Here is a 12,220-nt window from a genome sequence, read left to right on the forward strand (position 1 = left end):
CTGTATATGTGGCAAGAGGACGAATGCAGCTCAGGAACAAATATCCTAGTGACTGGTGGGTATTTTGTGACTTTATATTGTGATTTCTTTTATTTTGTTGACTGTATTCTGTACATGTCTTTTTTTTATTAATATGCAGCTTAGCTCCTAGGCGGCCTTTGGGCCAAAATGTGGTACGTAAAGAAATCATACCATGCCATTATACAGAAGTGGCTGGTGGTGCCCATTGGGAATGATAAGACAGAAGGCAACCGTAGATGAAGTCACAGCCAATGACAGGCAGAGCTACCACCTGGCTGGTTGTGAGAAAGAAAGCAGGCAAGTAGGGAGATGCTGGGGTTGGTGGTGGCAGTGCCCCATTTACCCTTATGAACCAGCCCCCAATGCCATGATATTAATTGTGTATGTTTACTTTTGCTCTTTGCGTAATATAATAAAATTATAAGTGGAGTAATTTCCCTGATTTTCTTCCAGTTCTGCATTCCTAAGAAATTGGATTACAGTACTTCTCCCAAGGGATTTGAATATGCTTGTTACTAAAGAATGGTGGAATTATATTAGGTAGCTTTGATGTGCTTCGAGCATCTCAAAGAAAGATCACATCTACAACATTTTGTATTGCAGAAAGTGTGTGCAAATTGCTTGGGAAATTTACAGAGTTGCCAATCCTTTTTTCACATATGATGGAGAGTGAAACTATATTGGTAAAACAAAAAAAACTTCAGGATTACGAATAAGTGTCTTTTATGACAGTTAGTCATTCTTATGGTTTATTTAAAAAGAAATGCAAGAAGAAAACATGAACCTGTCAGCAACTTATGATTGAAAGCCAGAGCATTATTAGCAAAATATCCCATCTATTTTTTCTGAGTGACTGAGAAAATTTGGCAGATAGCCATAAGGAACAAGTTAACATGCTTCAGATATTATGAGGCAGGAAAATACACTGATTATTAGAATCAAGTTAAAGCAGAAATGAATGTACAATAAGCATTAACTACAATTTAATGTACTCTGAATAATATTTATGAATTATATTGCTGGTGTATTTTGTTGCTTTTGTTGACCCCTGTCTGCCTTGAGAGACATTGGATTGTGCATAATTGGATTGTGTGTGTGGGTGAAATCAAACCACATGGTCATTTGAAGAGCACTCATGATACAATTTTTCTGCCCAATAAAAGCTATTCTGTCTCTCCAATGGGACAGTGATATGAGTTTTTGAGAACACAGAACCTGTGTAAATGAACAATCAACTGAAGTACAGCCTTTCTCCCTGAAAATGCAAACAAGCATGCTAATAGAAGCCCCATGAAGCAATTTGCATGCATTTATTGGGAAGAGTGGTGCCAATTTTTTAAAAAGAGCTACCATGTGGAAAATCCAAAGCACATTAAATCTTATTGAGAGGGTATTAAATAATCTTTTGGAATATAGCTAAGCCCAAGAGAGAAACTTCACGCCAGTATCATAGTTTATTTTTTTATGGATAAACAAGGAACCTGGGTAGACATATCTAAAAGTACTAAAGGGCATTTTTGATTCTCTGCTCAACCCCATGCAGCCATTATCGTACATACTAATTCAAATACTGTTTTGTAAGTTAAAGATTACTGTAGCACTATTTTTTACTAATACAGGTTTCCAAGTTCTGTCATGAGTCATGGAAATGGAATGTTGACCTCAAGGCATCACCGGGGAAACAGCAATGCTGTGGTTCTAAGCATCTTTCAGATTTGAACAACAGTCAAATCGCCTAAGCAAAAAGCTGCTGAGCACCTACTGTTCAGTGAAGAGAGTTATGCCATCTTAAGTCTCAGGTAATCCATTTAAGGTGTTTTCTGCTTCTTGAAATCTTTGTGATATTTGTAATCGTCATGCTGTTTAATTAATTTTAGGTGCTGTTGTGTTCATTAGTTTAGGTTTCTTCCATAAATATCATTCAGATAGAACTGAATTATGTTTTTGTTCTCTATCATCAAATCTTTTTATGTATCACTGCTAGGAATGCTACCAAATAAAGAACAGAATGTCTGATAATAGAAATATTAGCAGTTATTAATTACAGTACGCTAGGCAATGCAGTTGGGTTTAGAACATAGACAAGATAACTTGCTATTTTAGGCTGCGATCCAAAGCCCTAGTCGACAGTGCTGGGGTTTGACGGAGCAATATATTTTACTTTAACATAATATGATAAAATTATGTCAGTTAAAGTGCCATAGGAGCATTTGATTTTTCTTAACCAAAGTAGAAAATCCAAAGGTGTCTGGGAGATAGGCTTCCTGGTTATTACTTTTAAGTGAGGAGGATGGGAAAGAGATAGCTAGCTATGGGGGACAATTTTCCGCACTAAGGGAGTTGGCATAGGACAGCCCCAGTCTCCTTCTGACATTAGATATGATGGCAGAATTCAGAAAAGGCTTTGCTTAGGGTAGTGGGTTTTATGGAGGGACAAGCTTAATTGGATACAAAGGCAAAGGGATTACCCCAACCATAGGTAACAGCAGGGAAGTATGTGAAAGGGACCTACAGAGCTTCATAAGCGAAGTGAGCTAATGTGGAGTGGAAAGAACAAAGGGGGATACAGGGAGATGTACACAGAGATATAGTCAGGGGCGGAGAGCTTTAAATGTGAAGAGGGAGCGCAGAGGGTTGATCTTGAAAGCCAGGAGCTGGTATAGAGATCATAGTTGTGTGAGTGGTATGATCATCATAGCAGCAGGAGGAAAAAGCTGCTTTTAGTAGAAGCATTCTGAATTACGGTAATGAATTAACTATTACTTCAGTACCGCATCACTGAGCAAAATTGCACAGAGGAAGGCTGGGGGAGGGGGGGAGGGGAAAAGCCATTTCATAGGACAGGTTAGTCCTGCACAAGAATTTTCCTTCTGGGAAAACAGGAACCTGCCAGACTATTATTTCATCTCTCCCAGTTCTGCCTTGCTCAAAACAATATTGGCTCTCCAGACTAGTCTGAGGTGGAGGTCTTCCTCATCACCTGCAACCTGACTCTTTGAACTGGACATAGAATCATAGTTGGATGGGACTCCAAGGGTCATCTAGTTCAACCCTCTGCAATGCAGAAATCTCAACTTAAGCATCCGTGGCAGGTGGTTATCCAAGCTCTGCTTAAAAACTTCCAAGGAAGGAGAGTCCACCACCTCCCAAGGAAGACCTTTCCACTGAGAACAGCTCTGTCAGGAAGTTCTTCCTGATGTTTAGTCGGAATTTCCTTTCATGTAACTTGAAACCATTTTTTTGATTCCTACCTTCCAGGGATTGAATTCAGGACCTTATACATGTAAACAGAGGCATAGGAAGATCAGGTGGTACCTGGTGCAGAAAATTTCTTGTCACCCCCCCCCCACACACACACATTGGGGGGGGGTTGTTTGTTTGTTGCCTGCAAAAATGGTTTTACGTTATTTCATATTTTCTTACAAAGGAATGTGGATTCTGGGCCTCTGATAACAAGTAGGCGACTATGGACAGATACTTAAATCTACAGGATGGATTGTGTTTTGGCTTGAGTTATTTTATTTATATTTATTGTTTATTTAATAAAATTTATTTTTAAAAACCTGCAAAGTGGTTTACCAAAACACACACACCAAAAAACACCACCACCACAGCAGTAAAATCAAGAAAAATTAATAATCCTACTTTAAAACATACAAAAGCTAAAATATTAAGATTAAAATTACTTCAACTTTCTAAGCATCTAGGTATGCTTGCCTAAAGAAGAATGCTTTTAGCAGGTGCCCAAAAAGAGCCTACCAAAGGCAAGTGCTTTGTTGCAATAGGCGGGGAGTTCTAAAGTGCAGGTTCCTAATATATTTTTATTAGCTAGGTTTTGTACAGGGGACTCTATTATCACATGCCACATTCAGACAGAATGGGAGTGAATAGAAACACAGGAAGCTGTATGATGCTGAGCCAGACCAACTGGTCCAGCTACCTCAGTATCATCTTTCTACATTGAGTGGAAGCATCTCTCCAGGATTTCAGACAAGGATATCTCCCAACCCTACCTAGAGATGCTGAAGACTGAGCCAGGGACCTCCTTCTGCATGCAAAGCAGATGGTCTACTACTTGGTCATCCCTCAGAGGCTTGGGTGACATGGCCTGTGGGTGGATAAGTTCCATAGGACAGGGAAGGCAGATGTGACCTATCTGTTTACACTTGTTCATTTCCCATGGTCACTGGCATTCTGTCTATTGTATTTTTGCCAGCATTCCCATTTGTTGTTTCTTAATTTGTCATGCCTGATGGGGTGATTTTGTTTGATGTCAGTTCGTTACTATTTTGCATACTAATTACCTTTAAACTCAAACAAATAGAGATTGCAATACATTCTCTCCTCTTACTTGGATGAGTTACGCATATTCTCTCTCATTAAGCAGAGGCTGTTAGATCACAAATTTCAAAAACTTTGCCGCACTAAGTGAAGCGTAGGTGATAACAGCAAGAACCTTTATTGAACCACAGAGCTGAACAACAGGGACAAAGCAACTGCTTATATACATTTCTGAGGGTCTGGGCCACTGCTACTCCCAACGTGTTTGGCTGTCTAAACTTCCAAGCTGTGAATCTTGACTCAGAGTTTAAGGGTCAATGGCAGAGGCCCACATCCTGAAATGTTCTGTGATTGGATATCATGTATTGAATCAGAACACAGGAACTCATAATTCTTAATCCAGACTCAAGCTCAGGCAAACACAGACCACTGAATGCATAACACTAAGCCCATCTGTATGCTCATCTGTTTACTTAGGTTTGTGCCCAACTATTTTTATAATTTAGATAGCCCTTTGTATCATAGAGTTTTTATGTTAGCCCATTCAAATGCATTCCTCTCATTTGTACTGTCTGGAAGGTTCCAAAAAATACCCTTCCAGAATAGACTTTGCTCTTGTGGTATGAATACACAAGATACAACATACCATGTAATTATGGACTGCCCCCTCTTCAACACACTTCGGAGAAACCTACTGGTGACTCCTTTAAAGCTTAAAGTATCTACTTGCAAAGAATTTGTCATCCAATGTCTGTTGACGGGTGACTATTGAGATTGTGTCAGGATAATTAGCCGAGATTTTTTAAAGTAAAATTTTAAACTGCTTAACAGTTATTTAATGGTGGCTATTGAGTATTTTATGTTTTCAATGTGTCTGGATTACCAATGTTTTATGGATATTTTTTCTCTTTTATGATTTTATTGTCTAAATTATGCCAATAAAGGCTAAATGAATAACTGAGTGCATCCTCCATATATGAAAGCAAACTCTTTGTTTATGTGGACATTAGATTAACTGACACTGTTGGCATTTCTGCAAGCCGTTTAGTAAATGGAGGTTATATTGCCCTATAAGTGGGCTGTAGTTGGTTTGATTAGTTCATCTGAAGCTCATGATTAATAATGTTTTCTTGCCCTTGTAAAGGTCTTACAGATAATACTTCAAATAAAGATGTCAACAGAGAACACAACTGAGCCGATTAAATACCTTGACAAGTAAGTTAGTCATCTAGGATTTCCATCATTTAAGATACCATTCATTTGACATAAATTGTTAAGGCAAACAAGACTTTGTGATGATGTTCATCATTACTAAAGAATGTGACATTGCTAAGAGCTGTTGACAACAATCAATATGCAAAGTCTGTCTTTTGTTCATATTGCAGATATTTTCCTCAACTTTGTCAAAGTGTTTTAACTAGTTGATGTACAAATTCTTTATAGACAATTGTTTATATCCCACTTTTCAGAATGGCTCACTTAAAAAGCAAGCAAACAAAAGTTCCATAAATCTCTCTGCAGGTTCTGATACTCTTTGGGCAATCTGAGATACCATAGTAGAAATAAAAAGCGTTTTTTAAAGTACAGTATAGCTGAACTAAAATTTGAATTTTTGAAGTCAAAGAAAACCCTCTTTGCAGGTTTTGAGAACAACCTTGAAGCATTCATGATGGCACAGCTAGAAATAAATCATAGCATGGTTCCTGATAAAAAGTAGTGAAAGCCAGAGAAAACAAGCTGAGCTGAGCTAAAGGTACAAACCTCACACATTTCCACAGGCTGCTGTTTCTCAGGAAGCAAGGTCATTGCAGTAGGTTATCATTTACATTCTTCTCAGATACAAATTTCACAAGGTCAACAAGCATAAATAATTTATCCATGTTTCATGTATGGGCTCCTGCAACCAGTCACTCTGACACCTGCTGTCACATTTCTCATAAGAAATATAATTAGTACAAACACAGGTAGTAAGAGTAACCAGCGTTTTCCAAAGGAATGAAGTATTGGCTAGTCTGGCCTATGTTTGGGTTCACTATGTTTATATGATACAAGAATCTGATTTGGTTTCTATCTGTGAAAAACAGAACCCCTTTGCTCGTGTTGGAGGAGACTCAGCTGCATTTATTTACTTAAGCTCTGGGAGGAAAGCAGTGCTGGAAAAGAGATATGCAACTATTTGGCAGAATTTCAGTGCTCTTGAAATCATGTCCTTGAGCCCATGGAATCTGCTGGGAATGAAACAGTTAGCTGCATGTTGTAAGGCTCATGACATGCACATTTCTAGGTCCAAATTGTTTTTTGTTTATATTTGTTGCCTCTAAAGTTGTTGGCACCCGTCTGTCTCGAGAGACAATAGGGGTGAATTCAAACTTGTTTTCATTCCACTTTTCAGATTTGAGCCTCAAACCAGCTGGGGATCTGTTGCTCACTTTTGCCAAAAGAGGACTTAGCTATATTGCAGGTTGCCTCTTCAATGTGGCTGACTTCCATGAGTCATTAACCTGCACCAGGTTGGTGGACAAGCCAGGATACATGGTCCTGACATTCCAGCTTGCTAGGCCCAAGATAGTTTCTTTCTTTACTCTGTTGCCTGGTGCAGTGGTTCAGTCTGCTTGTCAAGCTATACTCTAAGCTACACATGCCCATTGAAGCAGGTGGACAGTGGTGGGTCTGCACCGTATTGACCGGGGTCTGCCTGGCTTAAGATGGGCGGTAGCTGACCAGTGAGACACAATGATCTCTCTCCCACTGACAAAGGCAACCTGTAGCGCTGGTACCTTATGCCTGTCTGGTTGAGCTTATAACTTGTAGCTGCTGCCTCCCACATTGTTTTTGATGCATTAGCAGCACTGAAGCGACCTCTCCAGGGAGCAAGCCTGGGCAGTGTATATGGAAGTCCTGGGCTGCCCAGACGACAAGACCCCTTCTAGGCCTCACTGATGTAATCCAAAAGAAAACAAAATAGTACATTTTATACCAACTTAGCTGCAGGAGTTGCCAGAAGGAGACACAAAAGATGCCATCCAACCGCCTTAGGGACTCCACTCTGGAATTGTGTAGGGTTTACTCCTCTGTCTTTCTTTTTCCCAAAGATATCCTGAATGGCAGCAGATAGAGATTATTTCTCAGAGGTTACTCCCAAAGCCTTTCTCACAAATGAGTATAGGCAAAAGGCAGTGGAGGTTTAAGGCCAGAGTTTTCCTCCTGGGTGGGCTACCTTCCCAGGTTAGCAAGCCCCATCTGCCCCTCATTTCCCTCTACAGCACGTGCAGATGCACTGTTGATCTTGTCCGCTCCATCCACTGGAGCCTCTCTTCACATGCAGGGGGTAACAAGTCCCTAACTCACTGAGAGTTTAAACCCATCAGCTGCGCACACCTGGTTTAGCTGACCAGTAATAATACTTTCCCAGGGTGTGGATGCTAGCACATGCTGACAGCTTCTAGGAGCCACAGGTGACAGCTGAGTGTAGAGTGGGGACCAAAGGTGTATGAGGTGTCAGGGAGGGGCAGTGCCTCTGGTGGGGAGCATGTCATGCTTCCTCGGGGGTAGTTTGACCACCTTTGCCCCCCCCCTCTGCACTCAGCTCTTGCCTCTAACAAATATGGGTGTAAATAATTTGTCTTATGGCAACTGGGACATGCTCTAATGAAACTGCTAGAGCCATTCATTCTTCAGCCATTAAGATTTTAGAGCTGGAGCCAGAGATGGATACTCTATTCCATATGGACTGATCCCCTGAAAAATTAATGTGATTTGGCACTGCTACTGTCAATTTGAAGTCACGCCAGCAGACCAACTCTGCATTTTTATTACAGCTCCTAGCATTAATTGTTTCAGCTCAAGATCTAGACGTAACACAAATGTCATGGATGTTTTATAATGCACAATTCTGCTGTCAAAGTATCAAGCCCAGGTGATCTAAAATTTGTAACACTGCTTGCTGGAACGGCTTTTTTAAAATGCATTTTTTTGGGGGGGTAGACATTTTCAAAATAGTTTTCTATTCTAATTTTCAAGTATTTTCTTTAAGAAATTTCTAATACCTCTTGTTTTTAATTGTTAAATAATAAATTCAAAGTTAGGGTTTGATCTTTCCAGCACCAGTGTGTGACCCTCCCTTTTAAGGGTATCCTTTGCTAGAGGCAAGATAAGATATGCCAGTCCTTGTTCCAAAATCTGCTGGACAAATCTGACTAGCAACGAGACCACTTTTTATTTGTGATCTGTTTTGCCCACAATTTGCCCGGTTAGTTTATGAAGCCAGAAAGCAAGACTGTGTGTCACTTCTATTCTGATAGTTGGCAATGTCAGGGGACTCCACACACATAACCCCCAGGAGGTACATGAGGAAACGTTATAGCTTAGTGGTAGAGCATCTGTTTCGTATGCAGATGAGGCCCAGGTTCAATCCCTGGCATCTCCAGGAAGAACTGGGAGACATCACTGTCTGAAATCCTGGAAAGGCACTAACAGTCCACATAGACAAAACTAAGGACATATCTACAATGGTCAGTTAAAACATTTAAAATGTGTTATAAAAATGTGACACCAGAGGCTGCTGTAGAGCAGTGATCCGCCATCAATAGAAAATTGCATTGACAGCTTTCTTACATTTTTATTTTTCACAGCATTTTTACAATTGATGTAGATCCAGCCTAAGCTAACATGAACACTGACAATGCTCTGACTTCAATTGAGGCAGCTTCCTATATTCCTATGATGATGGCAGGCCAAAGTGGAGGGTGGGTGTCTTCAAAGTACCGTATTTTTCTGTGTATAACACTCCCCCTATTTTTGGGGACACAAATTTAAGAAAATGGGGTGAGATTGCCAAAGTTGTTGAGCTTTTTTGGGGAGGATTGCCCAGGGTTCTTGAGCTTTTCTCAAGGGAAATGCTGAAAATCACTAACCCAACTGACAAACACTGACAATTGCTCACATCACTGAAGCCAACATGTGTCTGCCTGCTCACCAACGGCAGACAGCAATCGCAACCCGTATTGCCAAAGTGGCAGCCCTTGACACAGCAACCAATCACCCACCCAATTACCACAGCAGCAACCAATCCAAAACAGCACTTGACGCAGCCCCCAATCACCCCCCAAAAAACTACTTACAAGCTACTGCTCGTGGCTGCAACCAATCACCCATCCCCCCCCACACTATCCGTATTTAAGATGACACCTCCCTTCTGACATTATTATTGAGTAAAAAAACCTCATCTTATACAGCCATACCTCGGGTTGAATGTGCTTCGGGATGAGTGCGTTCGAGTTGCGCTCCGCGGCAACCCAGAAGTAACAGAGTGTGTTACTTCCGGGTTTTGCCACTTGTGCATGCGCAGACACTCAAAATGACGTCATGCGCATGCACAGAAGCACTGAAACGTGGCATGCGCAGACGCGTGGACACGGATTACGTTTGCTTCTAGATGTGAACGGGGCTCTGGAACAGATCCCGTTCGCATCTAGAGATACCACTGTACATGGAAAAGTACAGTAATTTATATTATGTCTCTATCATGGTGAAGATACCTTGTAAATGAATGTGTTTAGTGCAGTATGTAAGGAAATAAAAACACATTTGGTTCCTATACTCTGTAAAAGGTAAAGAGTAAAGGGACCCCTGACCGTTAGGTCCAGTCGTAGATGACTCTGGGATTGACATACCGCGTATTTCAAAAAGTAAAAGCCAGGACACCCCGGATTTTTATTTTTTTTTACAAAAATCCCCCAAAAACCCAACGCCTAAGATCCAGGACAAAGCGCCGCCTTTCGAAAATTCCCCCCAGACGTCAATTCTGCCTTTGAAATCCCAGTAATGTCCAGGGGAAATGTCTGGACATATGGCAGCCCTAGTTTAGGCAAGCCTATCCAAACATGAAGAGGTTACGTGTGTTTTAATATGTTTTCAGCTTATTGTTGATTTAAGTTTCTGAATGATTTCAAATGTGTTTTTTAACATTATGTTCTTTAAAATTTTAATGTTTCGTTTTATTTTACTGTAAACTGCTTATTTAGATTCAAGCATTGTATAAATTTTGTTAAAAAGATAGGTATGAAGTGAGGGCGGGGAGAGGGGGGGGATTACAACAACCTGAATACACTTTACCTTTCTTATTTTACACTGCTGTCATAGTTGGGCATTCTAATATATGCCTTACCTTTAACTCCATAACCTTTTAACTCATTCGGTTTCTTGTTGGACAGGAGTCAGAGCCAGCCTTTCCTGCCTACGATTCCGCATGTTTCTGGAAGCAGAGTGCATTCCCTTGAAGACCGGCTGTCCAACCAGGAGAGGACCACAGCTGTCCTCCTGGATCAGGCCTTTCGGATCAAAGATGGCCTCGTTTCTTACCTTCATGGAAACAAAGGCCTTCAGCAAGGGGAGACAGCAGCACGCCAGCTCCTGGAGAACCACATACAGACAATCACAAGCATAGTTAAAAAGCTGAGCCACGACATAGAGGTACCACCACCGCAGTTGTGTTTGGCATTGCCGACAATTTGTTAAAGCTCTGGTTTATTCAGTAGCTATGTTGTGTTCAGCTCCAGATGGGTTTACTTAAGATTAAGTTACTTATAAAATATGCATATCTTTGTTCTCCCCAGGAGGCAGCAAGTCTAGCCAGCTAGCTGCCAACATCTGCTTTTTGCACCGACTCCTGAATGCAAATTACCTGGGAGCGATGATCACCGTTAGGACAGGGGAAGCCTCAAAGGACAGATTCTGACTTGTTGCTCAGATACATCTCTTACCCCCAAACCAGGGGAAGGAGGGATTTGGGTAGAAGAACTTTGATTCTCATTCCCCCATAACTCATCACAGAATTTGGCTGTTGCTTATAATATATATTCAGAAATGGTACATGCAGGCTTTAAGATCTACGTACAGTCGTACCTTGGTTCTCGAACGGAATCTGTTCTGGAAGTCCGTTCGACTTCCGAAAACATTTGAAAACCAAGGTGTGGCTTCTGATTGGCTGCAGGAGCTTCCTGCACTCAATCAGAAGCCGTGGAAGCTGCGTTGGACATTCGGCTTCCAAAAGCATTTGCAAACCAGAACACTCACTTCTGGGTTTGCGGTGTTCGAGAGCCAAAGCGTTCGAGTCACCAAGGTAAAATATGTACTAGTTTATCTTCAAAGGCATTTTCAGCTGAGTATCCAGAAAGGTAATTTTGACTCTCTTTTCTTTGCACTTTGGCCCCTAGAATTCAGAGACGGTGCCGTCATTTTGATTCTTTCTTCATGTTTAAATAATAATAATAATAATAATAATAATAATAATTTATTATTTGTACCCCGCCCATCTGGCTGGGTTTTCCCCAGCCACTCTGGGCGGCTTCCAACAAAGATGAAAAATACACTAAAATGTCACATATTAAATGTCACATATTAAAAACAGGTAGTTGTTTATCGCTTTGACATCTGATCGGAGGGCGTTCCACAGGGTGGGCGCCACTACCGAGAAGACCCTCTGCCTGGTTCCCTGTAACTTGGCCTCTCGCAGTGAGGGAACCGCCAGAAGGCCCTCGTCGCTGGACCTCAGCGTCCGGGCAGAACGATGGGGGTGGAGACGCTCCTTCAGATATACTGGACCGAGGCCATTTAGGGCTTTAAAGGTCAGCACCAACACTTTGAATTGTGCTCGGAAACGTACTGGGAGCCAATGTAGGTCTTTCAAGACCGGTGTTATATGGTCTCGGCGGCCGCTCCCAGTCACCAGTCTAGCTGCCGCATTCTGGATTAGTTGTAGTTTCCGGGTCACCTTCAAAGGTAGCCCCACGTAGAGCGCATTGCAGTAGTCCAAACGGGAGATAACCAGAGCATGCACCACTCTGGCGAGACAGTCCGCAGGCAGATAGGGTCTCAGCCTACGTACCAGATGGAGCTGGTAAACAGCTGCCCTGGATAC

General features: G+C 41.5%; 1 protein-coding gene across 2 annotated transcripts in view; it reads left to right on the top strand.

The window, feature by feature from the left end:
* Window positions 1–40: 40 nt before the first annotated feature.
* FAM81B (family with sequence similarity 81 member B) overlaps window positions 41–12,220 on the top strand; it is a 33,855-nt gene continuing 21,675 nt past the window's right edge. Inside the window, exons 1-5 of one of the 2 annotated variants that reach the window (XM_082191377.1) lie at window positions 41–55; window positions 1,641–1,820; window positions 5,447–5,517; window positions 8,934–9,047; window positions 10,515–10,773. In XM_082191377.1, coding sequence (XP_082047503.1) covers window positions 8,971–9,047; window positions 10,515–10,773 — 336 coding nt within the window. In that variant the 5' untranslated portion in view covers window positions 41–55; window positions 1,641–1,820; window positions 5,447–5,517; window positions 8,934–8,970. Of the gene's footprint in view, window positions 56–1,640; window positions 1,821–5,446; window positions 5,518–8,933; window positions 9,048–10,514; window positions 10,774–12,220 lie in introns of those variants that run through there. The other variant, XM_082191378.1, reaches the window with a different exon arrangement.

The sequence above is a fragment of the Podarcis vaucheri genome, assembly GCF_965113315.1.
Source record: "Podarcis vaucheri genome assembly, chromosome: 11".
Classification (NCBI taxonomy): Eukaryota; Metazoa; Chordata; class Lepidosauria; order Squamata; family Lacertidae; genus Podarcis; species Podarcis vaucheri.